The sequence below is a fragment of the Ranitomeya variabilis genome, chromosome 7, assembly GCF_051348905.1.
Source record: "Ranitomeya variabilis isolate aRanVar5 chromosome 7, aRanVar5.hap1, whole genome shotgun sequence".
Lineage (NCBI taxonomy): Eukaryota > Metazoa > Chordata > Amphibia > Anura > Dendrobatidae > Ranitomeya > Ranitomeya variabilis.
In genome coordinates, this window is record NC_135238.1 from 5,634,752 (window position 1) to 5,661,082 (window position 26,331).

Below are 26,331 nucleotides of genomic sequence, written 5' to 3' on the forward strand. Positions count from 1 at the left end.
TGCAGGACCTTCGTGACGAAGATGGTCATGTGATGCAGGACCTTCGTGATGCGGGCGGTCACTTGATGCAGGACCTTCATGACGTGGGTGGTCACATGATGCAGGACCTTCGTGACGCGGGTGGTCACTTGATGCAGGACCTTCGTGACGCAGGACCTTCTTGACGTGGGTGGTCACTTGATGCAGGACCTTCATGACGTGGGTGGTCACATGATGCAGGACCTTCATGATGCAGGTGGTCACTTGATGCAGGACTTTCAAGATGTGGGTGGTCACTTGATGCAGGACCTTCGTGACGCAGGTGGTCACGTGATGCAGGACCTTCGTGACGCAGGTGGTCACGTGATGCAGGACCTTCGTGACGCAGGTGTTCACGTGATGCAGGACCTTCGTGATGCAGGTGGTCATGTGATGCAGGACCTTCGTGATGTGGGTGGTCACATGATGCAGGACCTTCATGATGCAGGTGGTCACGTGATGCAGGACCTTTGTTACTTAGGTGGTCACGTGAGTTTATGGACAATTTATATGCCCGTTGCCATTGAGCCTTGTATGGAACCCCATGATATTCTATGTTGTGACAAAGGGGGACCTTCATAATTTTTCTATAAATTACAGAGATGCTCATTAATTCATATATTCATAGGTCTTTTCGTGCAACCAACATATAGTTTTGCTGCCGGGCATTTAATAACATATATTACTCCTGTGGTGGTACAGGTAATGAAATCTTGGATTTTATATTTTATGTCCCATTTAATAACAGTCGTCTGTTTTTTTGTATGTAAGATTCAACATATTTTGCATTTTTTACATAGAAAAAACCCCCTCTAAGTTATTTAGTAAGATTGATGGGTGAGGTTTCTTTATGTGGTTTTCCTGAATGGACGGAGCAATGAGATTCCCCAAGTTACATGCTTTTTTATATATGAATTTTGGGTATAATGGTAGTTTATCGCCTCTAGTTTTATCATTCTTTAATATGTCCCAAAAACATTTTACAATTTTTTTAAGGATAGGGGAGCTAGAGTTGAATTGGGTAATAATAGGAGTATCCACAAAGTCTTTGCTGAGGCTTCCACCTATTATTACCCAGAATTACCATAGCTCACTGTTGCCATGAGAGGTGACAATGAGAAGGATCTGTGGCCCTGTACTGACTGCGAGCTGCACCTTATTGTGAGAGACTTTCTATAGAACTGTACAGTTTTTCTCTTCTCTGAAAACTTCTGTTTTTGTAAAAGTTATTCGCACAATGGCAATATTTTATTTCAAAGCACAGTATCTGCATGGTTATTATTAATAGACAGTACACTCCCAACATAAAAGTTTTGTTTTTGTACCTATGTGATTTTTTTCACCTCTTCCTGTCCCTCTGTGCATCCTGTTTCACAGAGCTGTTCTTATTATCTAAAACTACATCTCCCAGCAGCACCCTGCTTCTCCTCATTGCTGCAGGGCCCTCCGTCTGCTCTTCAATATTCTAACTGATTCAGGTAGATTAATCTCAACGTGTGCATGAGCTTTATGTAGAATACCTGAGCCATCCTATAACACGGCTGTTTACAAAAAGGTGCATCTGTTTTCATGAATAGCACTGGATCATTAGGTGCAAATGCAGCTTTCATCAGTGGGAACTTTGGCATAGCATAGCTGAGCTGTGCTAGAACCCCACCGTCAGATGTTTTATTACACAAGGTCATTAGGTGCAAATGCAGATGGTACCAGTAGGATCTATAGCATAGCTGAGCTGTGCTAAAACCCCACCATCAGATGTTTTATTAGACAGGGTCATTAGGTGCAAATGAAGCTGGTTCCAGTAGGATCTATAGCATAGCTGAGCTGTGCTAAAACCCCACCATCAGTTTTTTTATTACACAGGGTCATTAAGTGCAAATGAAGCTGGTACCAGTAGGATCTATAGCATAGCTGAGCTGTGCTAGAACCCCACCATCAGATGTTTTATCGGGATGCATATTCATGTGTAAAATAAAGAATAAAAATAAAAAATAGGGATATACTCACCCTCGGACGCGCCCTGGTTGTAACCGCTGCAACCGGCAGCCTCCGTTCCTAAAAATGAGCGAGTGAAGGACCTGCAATGACGTCGCGGTCTTGTGATTGGTCGTGTAACCGCTCACGTGACCGCAACGTCATCGAAGGTCCTTCACTCGCTCATTCTTAGGAACGGAGGCTGCCGGTTGCAGCGGTTACAACCAGGGCACGTCCGAGGGTGAGTATATCCCTATTTTTTTATTTTTATTCTTTATTTTACACATGAATGTGGATCCCAGAGCCTGAAGGAGAGTTTCCTCTCCTTCAGACCCTGGGAACCATCCAGGATCACTTCCGATATTTGTGTCCCATTGACTTGTATTGGTATCGGGTATCGGTATCGGCAATATCCGATATTTTTCGGATATCGGCCGATACAATCCGATACCGACACTTTCAAATATCGGAAGGTATCGCTCAACACTAGTTACCACATACTTTTTAAAAAGGAGTCACCATGCTTTCCACCAGGAGACAGAACCACTTTACATACATTGGCATCACGCGTTAGTGAACGCTCATAGCATTGAATGCATTCTAAATTGCCTGGATCTTTTTAAAACATCAAGACCTGTTTTACCCCACTTGAATACTGAGAAAATTGAGTCAGAAGAGTGCTTCTAAGTACTGTACAAAAGTCTTGTTATTACAGTATCATGTTAGGTGTCAAGTTCCCGCCTCTGCACAGGGGGAATCTCAAACCATCTCCGCTGTGGTCTCCCATTCTTTTCCAGCCGCAGTGGAGTCTGCTCAGTGGAGACGTCGGTCCCAGCATCTAGCTCAGCCTGATACTGGAAGACTGGTTACTGCTGCCCTTCCAGGCTCTGTCCTTGTAGCCAGCAATGTTCAGCAGCGAGCAGGCCTTTCTGGGACTAAGTCATGCTCAGGTCCTGTTGCGGCTCCTATTCGTCCATCTGGAAGATCTTGTAGCACTGACGCTATAAAGGGTTCTCATGGCCGCTCGGCCATGCGCTAGCGTACATTTGAAAATGTGTGTGTGTTGATGAGTGCAGGTCGTTCTTTAATCATCCCCTCCCTTGTGTATGACTGCTCGCGTAAGGTGGATGTCTGCTATATAGCGCCCGGCTGAGCTATCAGCACAAAAACACACGAAACAGCATCTAATTGCTGTGACACGGCGACGTTTGCCTCCAAATTGTCCTTTAAGGAGACAATTACAATAGGCTCATCCACTCGTTAGGTAGAGCTCTGCGTGGATTCTGGGGCGGAGGGCAAATTAATGTCTTCTGCCTTCGCCCAACATCACGCAATACCCCTGGTAATGTTAACTCAACCAGTAACCGTGCGAGTGGTGAATGGGTCAACACTGCCCTCACAGATAACACACCAGACCATCCCTTTTACTTTGTCCATGTCGCCATCTCATCAGGAGATTATATCTCTGCTTGTCATTCCTGAGAGAATTGATGAGGTCCTGTTGGGGATACCTTGGCTACGGTACCACTCTCCACAATTTGAGTGGTCCACATTCAGAATTTTGGGATGGGGTGAATCTTGTGGGGGTAGATGTCAGAGGGAATGCATTCAGGTTGCTACTACAGCGGTACTCGCAGATCTTTCCTCTCTTCCCAAGCAATATTGGCCCTATGCGGACTTGTTCTCCAAAAGGGCTGCGGAGAACCTTCCGCCTCACCGCCCCTATGACTGTCCTATTGACCTCTTGCCTGGTGCTGAGCCTCCCTGGGGTCGAGTCTATCCGTTGTCTCTCCCGGAGATGGAGGCAATGACACAGTACATCCAGGAGAATCTGGCAAGAGGATTCATTAGGAAGTCAGTGTCACCTGCAGGGTCTGGGTTCTTCTTCGTGTAGAAGAAGAACGGGGAACTACTTCCATGCATAGACTACAGGGGTCTTAACGCCATCACCGTTAAGAATAAGTATCCTCTGCCCCTGACATCTGAGCTCTTTGACAGGCTTCGGGGAGCAAGGGTATTTACTAAACTAGATCTGCGGGGTGCTTACAACCTGATTGGCATCCGTGAGGGGGATGAATGGAAGACGGCTTTTAACACCAGGGATGGGCACTATGACTACCTTGTGATGCCCTTTGGGCTTTGTAATGCCCCAGCCATTTTCCAAGACTTTGTAAACGATATCTTCCGGGATATGCTCTCCACCTCGGTCGTAGTCTATCTGGATGATATTCTCATCTACTCTACAGATATTGCCTCCCACCGGAGAGATGTTTGCAGAGTCTTCGACCTCTTACGGGCAAATTCCCTCTACGCCAAGTTGAAGAAATGTGTGTTTGAGCAGGAGTCCTTACCTTTCTTGGGCTATATCATCTCTGCCCAGGGATTGGCTATGGATCCTGCCAAACTACAGGCTGTGATGGACTGGCAAGAACCCCATTCTCAAAGCGGTGCAGCGCTTTATGGGGTTCATTAACTACTATCGCCAGTTCCTCCCTCATTTCTCAACTTTGGTAGCTCCCTTGGTAGCCCTCACCAAGAAGGGAGCAAATCCCAAATTGTGGTCTGAGGAGGTCTCCAAGGCCTTCACTTCTATTAAGTCTCATTTTGCTAGCGCTCCCATCCTACATCTCCCCGATGTTGATAAGCCGTTTATAATGGAGGTGCATGCCTCATCCGTTGGTGCTGGAGCAGTCCTCTTTCAAAAAGATGCTCAAGGTCGGAAGCATCCTTGCTTCTTCTTTTCCAAGACGTTCATACCATCGGGGACAGGGAGTTGCTAGCTATGAAGTTGGCTTTCTCAGAGTGTAGACATCTTTTGGGGGAGCTCTCTTTCCCTTCCAAGTTTTCACAGACCACAAAAATTTGGTCTATTTACAGACAGCCCAGTGGCTAAATTCTCGCCAGGCCAGATGGTCCCTGTTCTTCCCCCTATTCCATTTCACCCTCCATTTTCTCTCCCTGGGGAGAAGAACATTCCTGCCGATGCTCTCTCTTGCTCCGTTGTATCATCTGAGGAGGAGGAAGAGGAGCCTCAGCTTATTGTCCCTTCTGAGAGCCTGAGAACCGTGGCTCTGGTTTCGCTAGAGTCTGTGCAAGACTTTTGTACCTTTAAATTTGTGTCCAGAGGTTCTCTCTTGGGCTCACTCGTCCAGGGTGGGTGGACATTTTGGGACCAAAAGTACATCTGAGCTGCTTACAGTATGAATCAGGGGAATCGCGTTCCTGAACAAGAAACATAACATTTGTATCTATAGTTACGGATAGGCACAAGTGCCATTAAAAGGTCAAGGAGTCACTATACCAGGACGAGTGTCAGACTCAGTACAGCTATTAATATGTATTAAAAGGCTAAACTGAACCTTAAAATGACAGCTGAACAATCTAAAACGTAAAGGATTGATTTTTACCCATGTGGATCTTAGTAATACACCAGACTGACAGCCCCAACGCGCGTTTTGCATGGGCTTCCTCAGGGGCCGTGCACAACCAGAAAGTAGAAAAAGTAAGGCTTTTTAAACAAAAGCAAGAAAAGAGACATTGCATTCAGACTGATTTAAATGTAGCCATTACACTGTGTTACACCATGCAACATCATGTGGATGAAAACAAGATGCAAACACCTGATTTGCAAAACACTGGGTGAAAATTACCTCAGTGTAAACACTTTTTGCATAACTCGTACATGAAATATTAACTTCACTCAACACATTACTGGTTCAAACAAAGACTCGTCCACGGGAGGTTCATGATGCTGAATGCAGGATGGATCCTTATGATAATCGTTGTCACCTTAGAAACTGTCTTGGGATATAGTCTGAGTTTATTCATCTTGGTGGCTGGTGTCAACAGCCTGAGGACTGGACAGAAGTTGAATCCTCCCAATGTAATCCACCTTGTCATAGGGGTTGTGAACTTTGCGTTCCAGTGTTTGCTCACCTTACAGGGTGTATTATCCAAGGTCTATTTCTATTTCGTGTGTATTAAGGAGTTCTACGGCCCGATCACTGTGGGCACGCTGACTCTTACATACTTCACCTACTGGCTCACTGCCTGGCTCTGCATCTACTACTGTGTCACCATCTCTACCTTCAGTCATCTAGTCTTCGCCTGGACAAAGAGGAACTTCTCAATGTATCTACCACATCTTCTTCTCCTGTCAGCAGCCGGATGTCTCCTGATTAGTCTTCCGTCCATCTGGACCACAAATTCACAAGTCACTCCAGAATCTTCTGTGAACAGCAGCCATGACCCCAAATTTATCAATTGCTCTGTCCATACTCAGCCTTTATACATACAAAGTGCGTCATTTCTAGGATGCTACGTGCCATTTCTACTTATCTTGGTCTCTATCATAGTGACCAACTATTCACTGATAAGACATCTGTGGAAGATCAAGCAGAAGGAATCTGGATTATCCCAAACCAAATACCAGGCTCACGTTAATGCCGTAAGAACCATGTGGTTGTTCCTTACAATCTCCATCATATTCTGTATAAGTGAAATTTTGCTTTTTTCACTAAACCCCGACCCTGACGATTATCGCATAGTCGTCAGCTTTTTGGTATTTATGTCTTTTCCAGCAGCAGAGTCTCTCGTCATTATCTATGCCAATCCCAAGCTAAGGAGACAAATCATGGCGAAGATCCTGTGGTTTTACCAAAAGTTATAGTTGTAACACTGGGAAGAGTCAGTCTTGGGTCTACTCTAGTGATCAGTGTAAAACAAATGGAATACCTCAAGATTTATAATACATTCTTTTAGTACAATAGTGTTGTGCATTATACTCTGATGTTTCCTGATCTGTAAAGCTGAGTAAAAGCAAATGTAACACATTTTGTATACCTCAATCTGCATATTCTACCTTCACTCATGTTAGCCATAGAGTAGATACAAGGCACATCAGTGGATCAGGCACTAGGAATTGTTCTGCATTCCTAGAGTACAGGAATTTGTGTAACTGTCCTTGTCCGTACTTAGTGTAGGTGTATGGTAGGGCTGACACTAACCTCCATTACTCTAGAGACAAAGTCCACCAAAAGAGCACAGCATGAAATGTATGGAAAGACCTGGAGTAAGATGAGCTGCTAGTAGAGTCTGGAACATCCAGATGGAGAACCAACAGAGTCAGGAATGTCCAGATGGAGAACCAACAGAGTCAGGAACGCCCAAATGGAGAGCCAACAGAGTCAGGAACATCCAGATGGAGAACCAACAGAGTCACGAACGTCCAGATGGAGAACCAACAGAGTCAGGAACATCCAAATGGAGAGCCAACAGAGTCAGGAACATCCAGATGGAGAACCAACAGAGTCAGGAACGTCCAGATGGAGAACCAGCAGAGTAAGGAACGTCCAAATGGAGAGTCAACAGAGTCAGGAACGTCCAAATGGAGAACCAGCAGAGTCAGGAACATCCAAATGGAGAGCCAACAGAGTCAGGAATGTCTAGATGGAGAACCAACAGAGTCAGGAATGTCCAGATTTAGAACCAACAGAGTCAGGAACGTCCAGATGGAGAACCAACAGAGTCAGGAACGTCCAGATGAAGAACCACGCATACAATGTTGGTTTCAGGTTAATGCATTTAGAGAACATTATTTCTTCTTCATCTTGGAAGTGACAAATATAATAACATTACTAAATATATACATTTCTATGTAGTGACTGCCTCCATAGTTGGCCAAGCTCTTTCCATCAGTCAGAGGCTGTATTTAACTAGAGCTGGATCCTACCTGCTGTATATTTGCAGAGTTGTATCTCAAAAAAAAAAGTTGTCCCATCAAAGAAAAGTCACCTTGTCTTGGTTGTCGGGCTTACAGGAATTGACTAATTTGTGCCCGAAGAACCCCAGCTGTATAAGAATAGTCTATATGGCAGTAATGCAGTTGACATTTATACATTTCTATGGGTATAGTTGTCTGGGCGCGAATAGCAGCCGGTCTTTTTGACATGTAAAGAGAACATACCATTCTCCAAATGCGTTGTTCTAGAATAATCATTTTATGCACCTTCCATCATCAGAACTTTCCTGGCAGCACAACTTACTTAATTAAAACTCTACTCAAGCTGCTCGTAGAAAAGAAAAAATGAAAAATATGTAAAAAAAAAAAACCAGTATATATCAATAATAAAATGCTGCATTAGATGCTATGTTATTTCCTGGTCATTTATTGAAATAAATATCTATGGTGTTAACATTACAGATTTCTGATAAGAAATATTTTATCATTTTTTAACTTTCTACACTTCTAGTGGATTTATCAGAAATATAACATTAACCTGTGAATGATCATATCAGTCCTTATTATCTCAGTCACGTGGCGTTTCTGATTGTATAATAAAGATATGTAAATGGGTAACTAAGACTCAATGGATATTTGCTTCTGACCAGTCTAACACTTGACTCTTCGCTTTTGTAACACATACAACTCTTAACGTTATTTCTTCTCCAGAACTGGTCAGCCTGAAAGCAGAAACTATTGAATACGTGGTGGGCATAGCCTCAAACCTGTAAATACTAATTCTGTATATAGGAAGAATATATAGGAAGAATGTCCTCTCTGTGGGCACATCTGATAAAGTCCTCTTCACCAAGGCTCTGATCCATGTCTCTCTGCATGTGTCCATAAATGTACAACATATTGTTTTGGCTTCATTTGTTGTTAAAGTATGAACCATTCCTCTGTGATATAGCGATTGTCATGTCCTTAATCATTACAGTTTTTGGCTGACGGCTTTGCTCCATGTCTAATACAGCATCGATATCACCACATGGGGTCACCGTGTCCTAGCTTGGCTGAAGAGGAGTCTCTCGTCTTACCTGCTCCACATCATTCTTGCATCAGGACTTGGTTCAGTTGCCTTCTGTTCTCTGACATTTTGGTTTTGTATCATAGAGTTCTCCAGAAACAGCACACATCAGCTTATACTTATGTGGTGGACATCCATACAGAATAACGTCTACCACCCTGGGCTCCTTCTTACCGTTCTCTGTAGCTTTCATTTCCACCACGTTGCCCTCATGGTCTCTTATCTACAATATAGCACAATTGTTTTCTTTACAATCCCACCTTAATACGCACTAATATTCTTCTGATTAGATATTATATCCTGGCCAATACTAGAAGCCATCATCAACATCTGAAGCAGCATGAAGTTTAGGAAGACTCATCATAATTGTAAACTTCTTAAATAGGGAAAGAAGGGAACAAGGAGGATGTCAATTCAATTCAAAGGGGACATGATAATCGATTAATATAAGTGATAATTTGAAGTTCTACAAAACAAAGTTTAATTGTCTATTATTAGTCTACAGTTTCCTTCACTATTCATGGTATTATATGCAAGTCCACCAACCACATATGACCATATACTGTATATTCCTGGGACAACGCATCAGTGATCAGGTCTACCTGGTTCAGTGAAAGTGACAGATCAGTCACTTAGACCTCAGACTGAAGAAGACCGGGCTGTGAGCAGGCATTGTAGCTATCTACACATGCGCAGTGGTTAGTAGGGGCCTACAAGGAGGACCAGACATTGGGCAGGACGCAAAAGGGATGGCCAGAGAAGTAAATGTTCGGCTAAAGGTGAAATGAAAAGCAACATACCTCATCTGACCATCCCGCTGCTCCCTGTTCGATGTCCACTCCTCCGAGCTTCTGTCATGTAACTTCTCTGGCCTGGTGTTTATGATGTGTGAATGATGGGTTGGACATGCAACAAGATGAAGGCATTGAGGTCGAGACAATGGACAAGAGAGAAGAGGGGGCGGCCGGAGAGTTGAGTGTGTGGTTTTTTTTAACCCTCTGCTGTTTAGCAACATGGCGGCTTCAGCTGGCCGCCTTTATGCTACATGCATGTTCAGCAAATTATAAAAAAAAATGTATTCTCCAGAATGCCAATTTTTGTAAAATTCAAGTAGAATTAAATTCCATTTGAGTAAATTCGCCAGTCTTTACATCTGAGCATAGACGGCAAGGAGAAAAACTGAGAAATATGCCAACCATCAAGAAGACCCTCGGAGAACCTTAGCATTTGTTCAGTCTTTTATGTATGCATTGATCAATTTATGTTCTCTATTACAGAGGTACATATACATGAACCATTCTCATTCTTTTATGTGTCTAATTAACCCTACAATTACCATTCTCTTAGATCTATCACCACTTGTATTCTCAATCTTTAGTTTCTTAAGGCCCCGTCTCACATAGCGAGATCGCTAGTGAGATCGCTGCTGAGTCACAAGTTTTGTGACGCAACAGCGACCTCAGTAGCGATCTTGCTATGTGTGACACGTACCAGTGATCAGGCCCCTGCTGTGAGATCGCTGGTCATGTCGGAATGGCCTGGACCTTTTTTTGGTCGTTGAGGTCCCGCTGACATCGCTGAATCGGTGTGTGTGTGACACCGATCCAGCGATGTCTTCACTGGTAACCAGGGTAAACATCGGGTTACTAAGCGCAGGGCCGCGCTTAGTAACCCGATGTTTACCCTGGTTACCAGCGTAAATGTAAAAAACAAACAAACACTACATACTCACCATCTGATGTCCGTCAGGTCCCTTGCCGTCTGCTTCCTGCTCTGACTGAGTGCCGCCGTACAGTGAGAGCACAGCACAGAGGTGACGTCACCGCTGCGCTCTGCTCTCACTGTACGGCGGCACTGTCAGAGCAGGAAGCAGACGGCAAGGGACCTGACGGACATCAGATGGTGAGTATATACTGTTTGTTTTTTTTGGTAACCAGGGTAAACATCGGGTTACTAAGCGCGGCCCTGCGCTTAGTAACCCGATGTTTACCCTGGTTACCCGGGTGCTGCAGGGAGACTTCGGCATCGTTGAAGACAGTTTCAACGATGCCGAAGTCGTTCCCCTGATCGTTGGTCGCTGGAGAGAGCTGTCTGTGTGACAGCTCCCCAGCGACCACACAGCGACTTACCAACGATCACGGCCAGGTCGTATCGCTGGTCATGATCGTTGGTAAATCGCTATGTGAGACGGGGCCTTTAGATACAGTAATCATTTCAGATGGAAGAGAAGGCCTTTCCATTGATCTTCATGTAAACAAAAACCCATTTCGCTTCACAAGCTGCCACCTATCAGCAGATAAATAGTCTACCCTGATCTCACACTTGAGTCAACAGAATTGTATCAGATGATCAAATTAGAAAAACACATTTGTAATCGATGATAGAAAAGTTTCCTATGAGAGGAAACCCAAAGAAAGTGCTCAGGGAAGGAAGGAATCATCACCACATAGGTGAACTAACAATTCACAAGACAAAATTCAGTTTTTACATACATATACCGTAATCCATTTTCATGGATTCACAAAGTCATCAGTCGGCAGTGGTTGATCTTAGAGAGTGCAAAAAACCCTTCTTCCATGTTCCAGACAATAATAGTCATCACACTCACACAGAAATCACAATTTGAGGTTACTTTGCGCATGATTCCACCTATGTGATCTACACCTGGTATACGGTGGAGATTCAACACAATCGATTTGTGATGGAATTTCACACAAGTCCAAAGGCAGATGCAACAGACTACATTTGCCTTTCACACTATGAATCTTACCATCACACAACTATGATCCTGGTTCTTAAGCAAACCCCCATCCGAAGATGAGAATATTGAGTGGGGCTCTACAAAAACGGAGAGAGCCATTATGAATCCATACCGTGCATACTCTAGATAATATAGGTCCAAACAGAGAGTTCAAATCAATATTTATGTCAGTCTCAAAACTTTGGGCCATGAATTTATGGTCGGAAATTTAGCCTTAAACATGAGCGTCCTGCTTGTTTATATGAGAAACCTGAAAAATGGCCTCTTCTAGTTATTTTTAAGATCTGATGAGTTTTAAAAACATAATATATTTTGGGCCCTTTTTATTTTTTAGAAATTGAGATTTTCTCTTTTTTTATATGTAGTAACTTGTTGATAGTCATACATAGTTTTTGGCTGATGGCCTTGTTCTGTGTCTACTACTGCGCCATTATGACCAACCAGGTTCTTCACGGCTTAACTTAGCTGAAGAGGACCGTCCCATCTAACCTGTTCTACATCTTTCTTTTATCAGATCTTTCTCACTAGTCATACATTTTCTGATAATTTGGCTTTGGAGCTCTGAACCTTCCAGGAACAGCACCAATCAATCCTCGGCTGTCCAAGGAACGTTCCTGCTACATACAATATACAGAGTAGTATCTTACATCCAAGGCTCTATCTAACCCTTCTCTATAGCTTTCATCTCCACCATGTTGATATCATGGTTTTTCCTCAGGTGAGTTTCTGTAGCCACCAAATACATTTCCCTATGAAACATCCTGTAATTTGAAAGCTTGTTGCCATCCTATGAGTAAGGTAAAGAGCAGGGAACCTCTCTGTCACCAGAGTCACCATTACAAATGAGCAAATTTCTTTACGTGAAACTGAATTCTCATAACTTGTGTTGTTTGGAATTTTTTTTTTTCATTTGACCCTTCATGAATTCATCAAAATAGCGTCCAGCTGGCCACATGTTTGCTGAACTTCAAAGGGCTGGCGAAAGGTTGAAAAAAATACTAACATGCCACCCCCACAGCCAACTGTCTGCCACCCCTCTTTCTCCATTTTCCACTTGCTTCCCACTGGTCGATCATGGACTCTGCCCAGTAGGCCTCTAAAATCCTTGCGTGCTATTAAGACCTATATTGTGACATCACAATGAGTCACCAAGGCACTGACAGCCCTAAGGTGATGCTTATCATAATGGTGTGAAGTCGCGACGTGTGCCGTAACGTCATGTTGCACAGAGTCATCAGGCCTTGTATGCTGGAAGCCACAGTCCAAAGTGAAGCAGGTGAAAAAAGATGTGTCCAGATTATAGGTGAGCAATGAGGACAGTATCATTATTATTTTTTTAAATCCTATGTTTATTATGCTATGGATTCTTGAGAGGACTCACAATAAAATAAGGAACATTCAATGATCCTCAGATTAATTTGATGCAAATTTAAATTCACTCAAAAATTTACATGTTTTGCCAAATTCGAAACTTGCCAAATCCGCTCACCTCCAGACACCGAGATTTCCGAAACACAATGGAACCCGTTCTGCACGTATTTTGATCACTCACTAAAACACAAGATTTGCATTTGATGAATTTGAAGTTGTCTGCATATCCTTAAAAAATCAAAACCTGTTCTGTGTGACTGCGGTGTACTACCAGGATGACATACATTTATAGACTCCAGAACGTAGAAAAAGAAGACACTCGAGAACACAGAATTCTCAAGAGAGATAATATCTGGTGTAATGATATCTGGACGAGACGTAACCCTCACACTGCGCCTCCTGGTTACACTCTGCAACATCATTTGGTTGTAACCGAAGTATAAACATCTGATTTGCAAATCTGAAAAAAAAAAATCAAACTCAAGAAGACACTTTGCATAACTTGTACATCATACATAAGGTATCTTTTTAAGTCCAACCAAAATATTACTTGTTGGAACACAGACATCCACAGGAGGCTAAAGATGCAGTTTACGGGATGGATCCCTGTGATAATGTTCGGCATCTTGGAGAGTGGGGTTGGGTATATTCTGAACGTGTGCATCATGGTGTCTGGTGTCAAGAGCCTGAAGACTGGACAGAAGCTGAATCCTCCTGATCTTCTCCACCTTGTCATCGGAGCTGTGAACATCGCTCTCCTGTGTCTGTTCAGCATCCAGGGTCTATTATGCATGTTCTTCATATCTTTAGTGTTTGTTAGGGAGATCATTGTCCCGATCACGGTGGGCACGCTGACTCTCGTATACTTCACCTTCTGGCTCACTGCCTGGCTCTGCATCTATTACTGTGTCACCATCTCTAACTTCAGTCATCCATTCTTTCTCTGGTCCAAGAGGAACATCTCAATGTATCTACCACGTCTTCTTCTTCTGTCAGCAGTGATCTGTTTCTTCAATAGTCTTCCCTCCATCTGGGCTACAAATCTGCAAGTCGCTCTACAATACCCTGAGAATAGCACCATTGACCCCATATTTATTAATGGGACTTTCTATCTTCAATCCATTTACATACAAACCGCTTTAACTATGGGATGCTGCGTGCCATTTGTACTGATCTTGGTTTCTATCATGGTGATCAATTCTTCTCTCATAAGACACCTACGGAAGATGAGGCAAAAGGAATCTGGATTATCCCAAACCAAATACCAGGCTCACATTAGTGCCATAAGAACCATGTGGTTGTTCCTTACAATTTCCATCATATTCTGCATAAGTGAAATTTTGGTTTTGTCACTAAACCCCAACCCTGAGAATCCTTTTACAATGGTCAACTGGTTCATATTTATGTCTTTTCCAACATCAGAGTCTCTTGTTATTATTTTTACCAACCCGAAGCTAAGGAGGCAAATCATGGCGAAGATCCTGTGGTTTTACAGAAAGGTATAAATGTAAGAAATTAAATAAACGGAAAAGTCAGTCTAGGGTCTACTCTAGTAATTAGTGGGATTTTCAATTTTAACTCACATTAGAGCAAGAGAAACAAGAATATCACATTTAACAAACAGGTGCTTCTCACAAAATTAGAATATCATCAAAAAGTGAATCTCCTATATTATAGAAAATAAATTGTGACACAACAATTCCATGGAGGTGAGGTCAGGCATGAAGCAGTTAACTGGGTTTAAGGCAAGGCCAGAGTGTGGGGAAGTGGATCTGCCCTTGGCTAATGAATGGAAAGAGTTTTTCAACAGATTCACCAACACATGCGCAGCGTCATCAGGAATGGGGGATGGAGCAGGGGAACGATCGGCAGCATTGACATTGGGGGATAAGCTGCCTCCTTTCACTGTCTCCCCAAGCAATATGAGGAAACAGTTTAGTAAACTAGTCATTGGCAAAGCAGCTGGGCCCGATGGCCTCAGCCCACGTGTCCTCAGAGCGTGCGCAAACCAACTGTGTCCTGTCTTCCAGCACCTGTTTAACTGGAGCCTACAATTACAGAGAGTACCAATGCTGTGGAAGACCACCTGCCTGGTGCCTTTTCCCAAGATCACTTTTCCGACTTCCCTACACGACTAACGTCCAGTGGCCTTAACATCACATGCTATGAAGTCGTTGGAGAGAATAATACTCGCCTACTTGTGACCGAGGGTGAGGGCTTCTACTGACCCCCTGCAGTTTGCATACCAGCAGAGATTGGGGTGGATGATGCGGTGGTGTCTCTACTACACACAGTACATTCATTCTTGGACAATGATGGATCTGTAGTGCGCTCCATGTTCTTTGACTTCTCAAGTGCTTTCAATACCTTACTGCCGCCCTTACTACTTAACAAGCTGACTGATATGGCGGTAGATGAGGGGATGGTGAACTGGATAAGCGACTACCTGAAGGACAGGCTGCAGTGTGTAAGGATGGGGGAGGTGGTATCTGGCAGTGTACGGAGCAGTGCTGGAGCCCCTCAGGGTACAGTGCTGTCGTCCTTCCTCTTCACACTGTATACAGCTGACTTTCAGTATAAATCAGATTTTTGTCACCTCCCAAAATTCTCAGATGACTCAGTGATTGTAGGGGGCATTGTGGGGGGCCGGGGGTGGAGGAATATAGAAGGGCGGTTTCTGACTTTGTGGATTGGTGCCAGGCTGTCTAGAACTGCAACACAAAAGAAAAGCAAAGGCCATAACGACGGGGATCACCAGACAGCAGGATATTAATATAGAAAAAATACACAACTTTATTAAGGTATAACATAGAAAACATTAAAAACATTTAAAAACAGTAGAAAAAGACTGTTGCCCAGAATAAGGCACATGCCTGGAAACAAATTTATAGGGGGCAAAAGAGAATACAAAAATACATGCACAAGCACCTGGTCCCAAGAATCCTATATGGACAGCATATTACATGGTATGAACATTGCACATTAGAGCCCTACTTTAATTTCAGTATAAACAAATGAGTACCACTGTAAAAAATGAGGATAAATCCATAATAGGGAAAGATTGGCAATCATAGATTATATATGCACTGCTACAAAGACTGAGGATAGATCTGTAATAAGACCTTGAAAATAAACAGTCATGGTTTTTATCATAACGCAGTTTTAAACAAAAAAAAAAAAAAAAAAAAAAAACACTAAGTAATATAAATGTACTCAACCTGTGAGAGCGAGACAAATATAATTACCCCAAAATGTCCTGCAGAGACTCATATTAGATCAACATGTGGTATTCTAAAAGGGCTAATTATCCATAGGTAAACTAAGACCAGAGCAGGCACACCTAAAGTTCCCCCATACAGTGAACGGGATAAATACCCCTCAGATCACACCAGACATGAAAAAAGCAAAAACCCGACGCGTGTCGCCACTAGAGTGGCTTCATCAGGGGTATGATTTTTGCTGCTAGTGTCTATGTTTATATACCTTAAATAATGACGAATAGATGAATGCAGCCGTGGGCAATCACATGAGGTCGGCGGCGTGTAGTGCAGTCCATAGCGCATGCTCCGGCTTCCAAAACCGGAAACTATCATTGCTAGGCAACTATACACCAAGATACAAATAGCATGCGGTAGCTCACCTATAAGCAGTAGTGGCCGCAAACCTTTCAGCAAGAATAGAAAATGCAGGCATCAAAGAAATCGGTGGTTTGCACACTGTTAACAACAGAGTATAAGCACTGGAAGATCAAGCCGAGACGCCGATCACAAGTAGGAAATACCTACTGCGCAAGCGCCTAATTTGTTTAGAGCAGAGCGGCTTGGTTGCTTAGTGACCATACAAATATACATGGCATGGGTAAACCCAGTGTACATGTTACGTGCGGCTATACTGCATGACAGCCCCACAAAATACTCATGCATAGATTCACAGACATTTAAGCAGTGTCATTGGACACTGCTAAAGGGTACCTGTCGCGCTAGTGCCCATTTCACAGCAGGCACACAGAAACCCTGTAGCCATAGACGCTAACAGGGTAACTAGCATGTCTGTTTAAGTACCAACCTCTAAACACCAGCACCGGGAATTTCACCCATGACTGCAGTCGCTGGTCAAGACCACACTCGCTATGTAGGCGCCTGGCTCCATCAGAGCCTGGAGACTACGCACAATATTGCTGTGACATACAGTCTGCACAGGCGCCCAGTCTCCCAGACAACCAAGGACACAGTTACCTGGTAACCATGAACGCGGAGCAAAGGTGCAGTTGCATACTGCTTATGTATTAATACCAGCGGCGCTTGAGGAAGGCTACAAAGCTGCACTTATGTGAATACAAACACGCACATGTACAGTTATTCCCATTCTAATTGGCTGCATCAGATCAAAGAGGCTCTGGTGCTAAATAGTCACATATCTAAAGATAGGTATCCCTCCTTAGGTATTAATACCAGCGGCGCTTGATGAGAGCTACAGATCTACACTTGTATGAATGCAAAATTGTAAATATAAAGTTATTATCATTATAGTTGGCTGCATCGGATCAAAAAAGGCTCTGGTGCTAAGTAGTCACATATCTAAAGATAGGCATCCCTCCTTGAGTTTTAATACCAGCGGCGCTTGATGAAAACTACAGAGCTGCACTTGTCTGAGTCTGAATACAAAAACTTGAATGTAAAGTTATAACACTTTTAGTTGGCTGCATCAGATCAAAGGCTCTGATGCTGAATAGTCACATATCTGAAGGTCGGCCTCCCTCACATCTATACAGAATTAAGGACGGCGTAAAGTGACATATTGCCCACCGCCACACCCTAAGGATGTAAGCATCCCCACAAGGGTGATCGGAGGTGGGCAACACAATGCAAAGCGCCCCATGTCCTATGGGGGGTGCCCGTATCACAGGCAACTGTGTGAGAAAAAAAAAAAAAAAACACACACCATACCTATCAAAGATACCTAACTTGGATGACATCAAGACCTGGCCAGGGAGAAAACAGTTATGGAAATCCCTATCAGAGACAAATATAAAAAGATTCGCAGAATATGAGGCATTTAATAAGTCACATAATCACCGTATTTATGATATTGTCCCATCTCATTTAAGAAGATGTCCCAGTGCTTGCTGGGTAATAAAAACCCACATCAGTTGGCAAGTACCATGCAGCAAGTATCAGAATAAACAAATACTCGCTGTTCAAATAAAGGGGGACATAAACCACCAAATGGTGGTAACATCCCACCAAACCCCTGATGAAGCCACTCTAGTGGCGACACGCGTCGGGTTTTTGCTTTTTTCATGTCTGGTGTGATCTGAGGGGTATTTATCCCGTTCACTGTATGGGGGAACTTTAGGTGTGCCTGCTCTGGTCTTAGTTTACCTATGGATAATTAGCCCTTTTAGAATACCACATGTTGATCTAATATGAGTCTCTGCAGGACATTTTGGGGTAATTATATTTGTCTCGCTCTCACAGGTTGAGTACATTTATATTACTTAGTGTTTTTTTTTTTTTTTTTTTTTTTTTGTTTAAAACTGCGTTATGATAAAAACCATGACTGTTTATTTTCAAGGTCTTATTACAGATCTATCCTCAGTCTTTGTAGCAGTGCATATATAATCTATGATTGCCAATCTTTCCCTATTATGGATTTATCCTCATTTTTTACAGTGGTACTCATTTGTTTATACTGAAATTAAAGTAGGGCTCTAATGTGCAATGTTCATACCATGTAATATGCTGTCCATATAGGATTCTTGGGACCAGGTGCTTGTGCATGTATTTTTGTATTCTCTTTTGCCCCCTATAAATTTGTTTCCAGGCATGTGCCTTATTCTGGGCAACAGTCTTTTTCTACTGTTTTTAAATGTTTTTAATGTTTTCTATGTTATACCTTAATAAAGTTGTGTATTTTTTCTATATTAATATCCTGCTGTCTGGTGATCCCCGTCGTTATGGCCTTTGCTTTTCTTTTGTGTTGCATATCTCCTTTTCCATTGGTCAAGGTTGGATCCCAGTAGTAAATTTTCCACGGTGCCCCCAAAATTTCTATATGTAGTGCTTGTTGTATAAGCGGTAGTGTCTTTTACTACCTTTTCGGGGTGTTGGCACGTGGACATATACTTTATATCTTTTTTAAAGTATATTTGTATTGATATTATCTGTCAGCTTTACAGCATGGATTTGGCAGCTAGGGAGGCTGCATGGAGCAGCCAGGCGAATGGTATTTTCTCCGGTGGCTTGGAGGAGACGAGTAATACAGGCAATGACGGTGATTTTCAACATATAGCCAGGGAGTTGACAAATCTACATAAATCCCTGACAAAGTCGTGGTGGAATGTAAAAACATTGGAAGAATATAAAAAGGCTGGGATTGTCCCGAGGGGACTCAGAGTACAGATCTTCCCGGCCTGGGAGGCTGATGGAGAGTTTCAAAAGATCTGGGAAACTGGCTTATTGGCTTGTTCAAATATAATTATTGATATGTTATTGACACATGATCGTGGTGTGTTAGACTCTTTGAAAAACAGGATTATGACATGTGAAGGAAAACTGGACAATTTTGATAAAAGATCTGTGGTGGAGCCCTTTCAGGCTCAACTAAAGTCTACCATTGACATGTTTGAGAAAGATGTCATTAATAGGAAGAAATTAAAATTCAAAAGGGATCAGTTAGACTTCAAACATGAACGGGCCTTTAAATGGGTGCATAGAGGTAATAAAAGATCTGTTGGTGAGAAAGCACCTACTGAAGGCAATGCCAGCACACTACAAGAACAACCCTCTAGTGATGGTGATTTTTTATCCTCGGAACCGAGCGATATCGAAGGCGCAATAGGAGGGGCCGTAGGAGGAGATACGGTACGAAAAAAGCAGCCCCGAAATTACAGAGCCTGGTCTCCGCGTCATGGGAGAAAGACCAGATCGAACAAGAGATACTAGCATTGGATACTCCGGTGGAACGGGGGGAGGACTGTGGTAAGTTGCAAATTTTGAATCTGTCTGAATATACCTTGTCTGAGTTGGAAACTACAGTTTTAGAAAAGGGTCTATCTTTTTGTCCAACTAGCAGTCTTGACAAATTTACTGTGATAAAGGATGTCTACTTGTTTTGTAGGCAACTCACCTTCAAGTTGCTCTTCCATCAACCTTCGGTCCTGGATGAACATTCCTTGGCTGATAGAGTGGTCCTCAGGGATCTTTTGGAGTTATTGGAGGAGGGAGATGAGAGTTGCCCAAGAAAAAGGTTTACTGGTAGGCTACTTTCACAAGCTACTCCTGCGTTTTCACTGTTCCCAGTGGTACAAAATTTTTTTAATGCTGTGGTTTCTGATATACAACAGCTTAGACTGGATCCGAATAGGGGTAGGAATATCAGCAAGGCTGAACAGGCAGCCATTACCAGACTGGGCTCCAATCGAGAATTTGTCATCCGAGAAGCGGACAAGGGTGGGAACTTGGTCATCTGGCCAATAGATCTGTATTTGAAAGAAGCTAGACGTCAATTGTTAAATCAAGAGTGTTATCAAGTTCTCCCTTCTGATCCCTCCAATGTTTTTCAGGCCAAATTATTTCGTCTCTTGGAGGCCGCCTTTAGCAATGACATTATCAACAAACAGGAGAGGGATTTTATGTTTAATGATCATCCAAAAATCCCCACTTTTTATATGCTCCCGAAGGTGCACAAGTCCCTGGTAGCTCCCCCTGGGAGGCCCATAATATCTGGGATAGGGGGACTTTTGGAGAGACCGTGTATTTATGTTGATTTTTTCTTGCAACCTCTGGTTATATCTCTTCAGTCCTATGTTAGAGACTCTACCTTCTTGATACAGCAGGTCCAAGATTTGACACTTCCTACTGGAACCTGGCTGGTGACTCTGGACGTAGAGCAACTCTATACCTGCATAGGACATGATTTGGGGATACAAGCTGTTGCCTACTTCTTGGACCAGAAAACATCTGGAGATAGAAGACATGATTCTTTCTTACTAGACCTCCTTCGTTTCATCCTGGATCAAAACTATTTCACGTTTGATCGTGCATACTACAGGCAAGTGAGGGGGACTGCTATGGGTGCTCGGTGTGCCCCATCTTACTCCAACCTATTTTTAGGTTGGTGGGAGGCAACCAGGGTGTACTGTCTAGAGGGATACTCCAATCACATTGTCAAATGGTTACGCTATATTGATGATATTTTATTCCTCTGGACAGGCACCCTGGATGACTGCCAATTATTCATCGACACCCTAAATGATAACCCGTGGAACATCCGCCTCACTTCACAAAGGTCGCAGACGGAAATTGAATTCCTTGATTTGAAACTTCATGTGATGGATTCCAAAATCACCACAAGCCTGTATCGGAAACCTACCGCAACGAATAACTTGCTACACTTCGATAGTTTTCACCCAAAACACCTTAAGGAGGGTATACCGAAGGGTCAGTTTTATAGAGTCAAGAGGAATTGCACTCGACAGGAAGACTTTTTGAAACATTCTCGAGAATTGACGTCAAGATTTAAAGAAAGAGGCTACCCAACTAAGGTAATTTCACGGGCATTTGTGGAGGCCAGAGATCAGGAGAGGGTCAATCTACTCTGTTCTCGAGTTAGGACCCCTGGTAGACCATTAGGGATAATCACGTCCTACAATAATCAGTGGCATGATGTACGTGGCATATTATCCAGATATTGGGGTTTGTTATTGAATGAGTCTAAATTACTACCACATCTTTCCCCTAGACCCAATCTGATAGCAAGAAGAGCTAGGAATCTTAAAGATTGCCTTAGCCATAGCCACTTCCAACGCCCCACTGTAAGGACAAACAGTGGGTTTCGTCTTCGTGGGACTTTCCCTTGTGGGAATTGCAATATTTGCCCTTTTATGGCTGGTGATACTAATGTCTTGTTACCATGTTTGCCTTCTCAGATTGCCCCCAGAACTTATTTCAACTGCAGGTCCAGAAACCTCGTCTATGCTCTGGTGTGCCCATGCCCGAAGGTTTATGTTGGGCAAACAACCCAGGAACTTAGGAAGAGAATACAGCAACATTTTTCGAATATCACTATGGCAAAAAAGGACAAGATAAAAGGAAAGTCCCTCACCTCAGTGGCTACACACTACCTCACGGACCACAACTCCCTGTGGAAAGGAACTAGGATTTTGGGCTTGGACAAAATCCCCGTAAATATCAGAGGGGGCAACATTACATCGGAACTACTTAGACGGGAGTCTAGGTGGTTCTTTGATCTGAACTCTGTAGCCCCGAATGGGCTAAACGAAGATCTGCTGTTTACCGGCTTCTATAAAAATATTTGACGTGTGTTTTTTTTTTTTTTTTTTTTTCTTTTTTTTTTTTTTTTTTTTGAGGGGAGGCAAGGAGAGGGAAAGGGGAGGTTGACACCCTAGCACTGTATATTTAGGTCATCTCTAAGTTTGTCTATTAGTGACTTTTTCTGATGGACAATACATTGTGCTATTAGATTTAGGGTATATTGATCTGTAACTAATTTTTCTTTTTCTCCTTTTTTCCTTCCTTCCTTTTTTCCTCTTTTGCCTATTTGGACAGCATATTACGCCGTTTGGTGGGATGTTACCACCATTTGGTGGTTTATGTCCCCCTTTATTTGAACAGCGAGTATTTGTTTATTCTGATACTTGCTGCATGGTACTTGCCAACTGATGTGGGTTTTTATTACCCAGCAAGCACTGGGACATCTTCTTAAATGAGATGGGACAATATCATAAATACGGTGATTATGTGACTTATTAAATGCCTCATATTCTGCGAATCTTTTTATATTTGTCTCTGATAGGGATTTCCATAACTGTTTTCTCCCTGGCCAGGTCTTGATGTCATCCAAGTTAGGTATCTTTGATAGGTATGGTGTGTGTTTTTTTTTTTTTTTTCTCACACAGTTGCCTGTGATACGGGCACCCCCCATAGGACATGGGGCGCTTTGCATTGTGTTGCCCACCTCCGATCACCCTTGTGGGGATGCTTACATCCTTAGGGTGTGGCGGTGGGCAATATGTCACTTTACGCCGTCCTTAATTCTGTATAGATGTGAGGGAGGCCGACCTTCAGATATGTGACTATTCAGCATCAGAGCCTTTGATCTGATGCAGCCAACTAAAAGTGTTATAACTTTACATTCAAGTTTTTGTATTCAGACTCAGACAAGTGCAGCTCTGTAGTTTTCATCAAGCGCCGCTGGTATTAAAACTCAAGGAGGGATGCCTATCTTTAGATATGTGACTACTTAGCACCAGAGCCTTTTTTGATCCGATGCAGCCAACTATAATGATAATAACTTTATATTTACAATTTTGCATTCATACAAGTGTAGATCTGTAGCTCTCATCAAGCGCCGCTGGTATTAATACCTAAGGAGGGATACCTATCTTTAGATATGTGACTATTTAGCACCAGAGCCTCTTTGATCTGATGCAGCCAATTAGAATGGGAATAACTGTACATGTGCGTGTTTGTATTCACATAAGTGCAGCTTTGTAGCCTTCCTCAAGCGCCGCTGGTATTAATACATAAGCAGTATGCAACTGCACCTTTGCTCCGCGTTCATGGTTACCAGGTAACTGTGTCCTTGGTTGTCTGGGAGACTGGGCGCCTGTGCAGACTGTATGTCACAGCAATATTGTGCGTAGTCTCCAGGCTCTGATGGAGCCAGGCGCCTACATAGCGAGTGTGGTCTTGACCAGCGACTGCAGTCATGGGTGAAATTCCCGGTGCTGGTGTTTAGAGGTTGGTACTTAAACAGACATGCTAGTTACCCTGTTAGCGTCTATGGCTACAGGGTTTCTGTGTGCCTGCTGTGAAATGGGCACTAGCGCGACAGGTACCCTTTAGCAGTGTCCAATGACACTGCTTAAATGTCTGTGAATCTATGCATGAGTATTTTGTGGGGCTGTCATGCAGTATAGCCGCACGTAACATGTACACTGGGTTTACCCATGCCATGTATATTTGTATGGTCACTAAGCAACCAAGCCGCTCTGCTCTAAACAAATTAGGCGCTTGCGCAGTAGGTATTTCCTACTTGTGATCGGCGTCTCGGCTTGATCTTCCAGTGCTTATACTCTGTTGTTAACAGTGTGCAAACCACCGATTTCTTTGATGCCTGCATTTTCTATTCTTGCTGAAAGGTTTGCGGCCACTACTGCTTATAGGTGAGCTACCGCATGCTATTTGTATCTTGGTGTATAGTTGCCTAGCAATGATAGTTTCCGGTTTTGGAAGCCGGAGCATGCGCTATGGACTGCACTACACGCCGCCGACCTCATGTGATTGCCCACGGCTGCATTCATCTATTCGTCATTATTTAAGGTATATAAACATAGACACTAGCAGCAAAAATCATACCCCTGATGAAGCCACTCTAGTGGCGACACGCGTCGGGTTTTTGCTTTTTTCATGTCTGGTGTGATCTGAGGGGTATTTATCCCGTTCACTGTATGGGGGAACTTTAGGTGTGCCTGCTCTGGTCTTAGTTTACCTATGGATAATTAGCCCTTTTAGAATACCACATGTTGATCTAATATGAGTCTCTGCAGGACATTTTGGGGTAATTATATTTGTCTCGCTCTCACAGGTTGAGTACATTTATATTACTTAGTGTTTTTTTTTTTTTTTTTTTTTTTTTGTTTAAAACTGCGTTATGATAAAAACCATGACTGTTTATTTTCAAGGTCTTATTACAGATCTATCCTCAGTCTTTGTAGCAGTGCATATATAATCTATGATTGCCAATCTTTCCCTATTATGGATTTATCCTCATTTTTTACAGTGGTACTCATTTGTTTATACTGAAATTAAAGTAGGGCTCTAATGTGCAATGTTCATACCATGTAATATGCTGTCCATATAGGATTCTTGGGACCAGGTGCTTGTGCATGTATTTTTGTATTCTCTTTTGCCCCCTATAAATTTGTTTCCAGGCATGTGCCTTATTCTGGGCAACAGTCTTTTTCTACTGTTTTTAAATGTTTTTAATGTTTTCTATGTTATACCTTAATAAAGTTGTGTATTTTTTCTATATTAATATCCTGCTGTCTGGTGATCCCCGTCGTTATGGCCTTTGCTTTTCTTTTGTGTTGCATATCTCCTTTTCCATTGGTCAAGGTTGGATCCCAGTAGTAAATTTTCCACGGTGCCCCCAAAATTTCTATATGTAAGGCTGTCTAGAACTAAATGTAAAGAAAACCAAGCAGTTGGTGGTGAGTTATAGAAGGAAAAAGGAGAATTACTTACCAATTATTACTGCTGGCCAGGAGGTGGAGATGGTTGAGAGCTACAAATATTTGGGGGGTCACCTTGACAGTAAACTCGATTGGAGGTGTCATACGGAGAAGGTTTATAAGAAGGGAATGAGCAGACGGTACTTTCTTCAGAAGCTCAGGTCATTCAATGTGTGCAGTAAGATGCTGGAAATGTTCTACCAGTCTGTTGTGGCAAGCGCCATCTTTTTTGCTATCATTTGTTGGGGCAGTACTGTGCGAGTAGCTGACGCTAATAAGCTCCACAAACTTCTCAAGAAGGCAAGCGCGGCTGTTGGCCTCCATCTGGACTCTTCTGAGGAGGTATTGGAGCAGAGGATTCAGAAGAAGTGTAGGGCTATAATGATCAATAATACACACCCACTATATGAGCAGAAGAGCACATTCAGCAGCCGTCTAATCCTACTAAGGTGCAAGAAGGAGAAATTCAGGAAATCGTTTGTGCCTCCTGCTATGGGGATAAGACGACAATGACCTATGGCCGGTGCACTAATGGCAATGATCAGAGACTGAAGTACCTACATTCACCCAAATTTGTTTGTTACGTAATGTGGTTAGCCGTGTGTAAGATCTGTGTCTAGTAATTACTTTATGTAATGTTGTAATGCTGTTTGTAACACTGCTGTAGTACCATAATTTCCCTAGGGTAGTGCCTTGCCCTACCTCTAGATATGTTTTTTTTTTGCACGTTATATTTTTTTCGGGGTGCCGTTGGGCCCAAATGGTTCTGTACACTGTGGCCTCTGTTCACACAGGATGCATTATAGTTAGCAGTGGGCAGCCCGCCATAGCGCGTCATTAATAGGCTGAGAACCAGATGCTCTGCATTCCTTGTGTGAACACTGCCACATACAAAGTATATTTTTTTTGGTGTGCCACACGGCCAATCCCTAATTGAAGGCTGGCTGTCTCATTTGGTATTGCACCTGTGCAGTTGCCATTTTATTTGGGTCCGCTGCACCCTGTCAGTGCAATTGTACTGATGCTCACCCAAATGGACCCTAGATGATCAAAGTGCAAATGCAATTCTCAATTCATCTCCATGTTCCCCATTAACAACATTGGCCCCCATTCACATGTACATCAAACTTTTTGATTATCAT

The 26,331-nt window shown here is 42.9% G+C and overlaps 2 protein-coding genes across 2 annotated transcripts; both read left to right on the forward strand.

The window, feature by feature from the left end:
* The first annotated feature begins 5,740 nt into the window (after positions 1 to 5,740).
* LOC143785205 (taste receptor type 2 member 143-like) lies at positions 5,741 to 6,661 on the forward strand. The gene has a single exon (XM_077273918.1). It carries the CDS (start codon positions 5,741 to 5,743, stop codon positions 6,659 to 6,661), a length of 921 nt encoding a protein of 306 aa, XP_077130033.1.
* A 6,937-nt stretch (positions 6,662 to 13,598) lies between these two features.
* Positions 13,599 to 14,438, forward strand: LOC143785207 (taste receptor type 2 member 143-like). Its single transcript, XM_077273920.1, has one exon. It carries the CDS (start codon positions 13,599 to 13,601, stop codon positions 14,436 to 14,438), a length of 840 nt encoding a protein of 279 aa, XP_077130035.1.
* The last annotated feature ends 11,893 nt before the right edge of the window (positions 14,439 to 26,331 follow it).

Coding starts and splice junctions, on each gene's coding strand:
- LOC143785205 (XM_077273918.1), top strand. CDS start 5,741: ATGCTGAATGCAGGATGGATCCTTATGATAATCGTTGTCACCTTAGAA.
- LOC143785207 (XM_077273920.1), top strand. CDS start 13,599: ATGGTGTCTGGTGTCAAGAGCCTGAAGACTGGACAGAAGCTGAATCCT.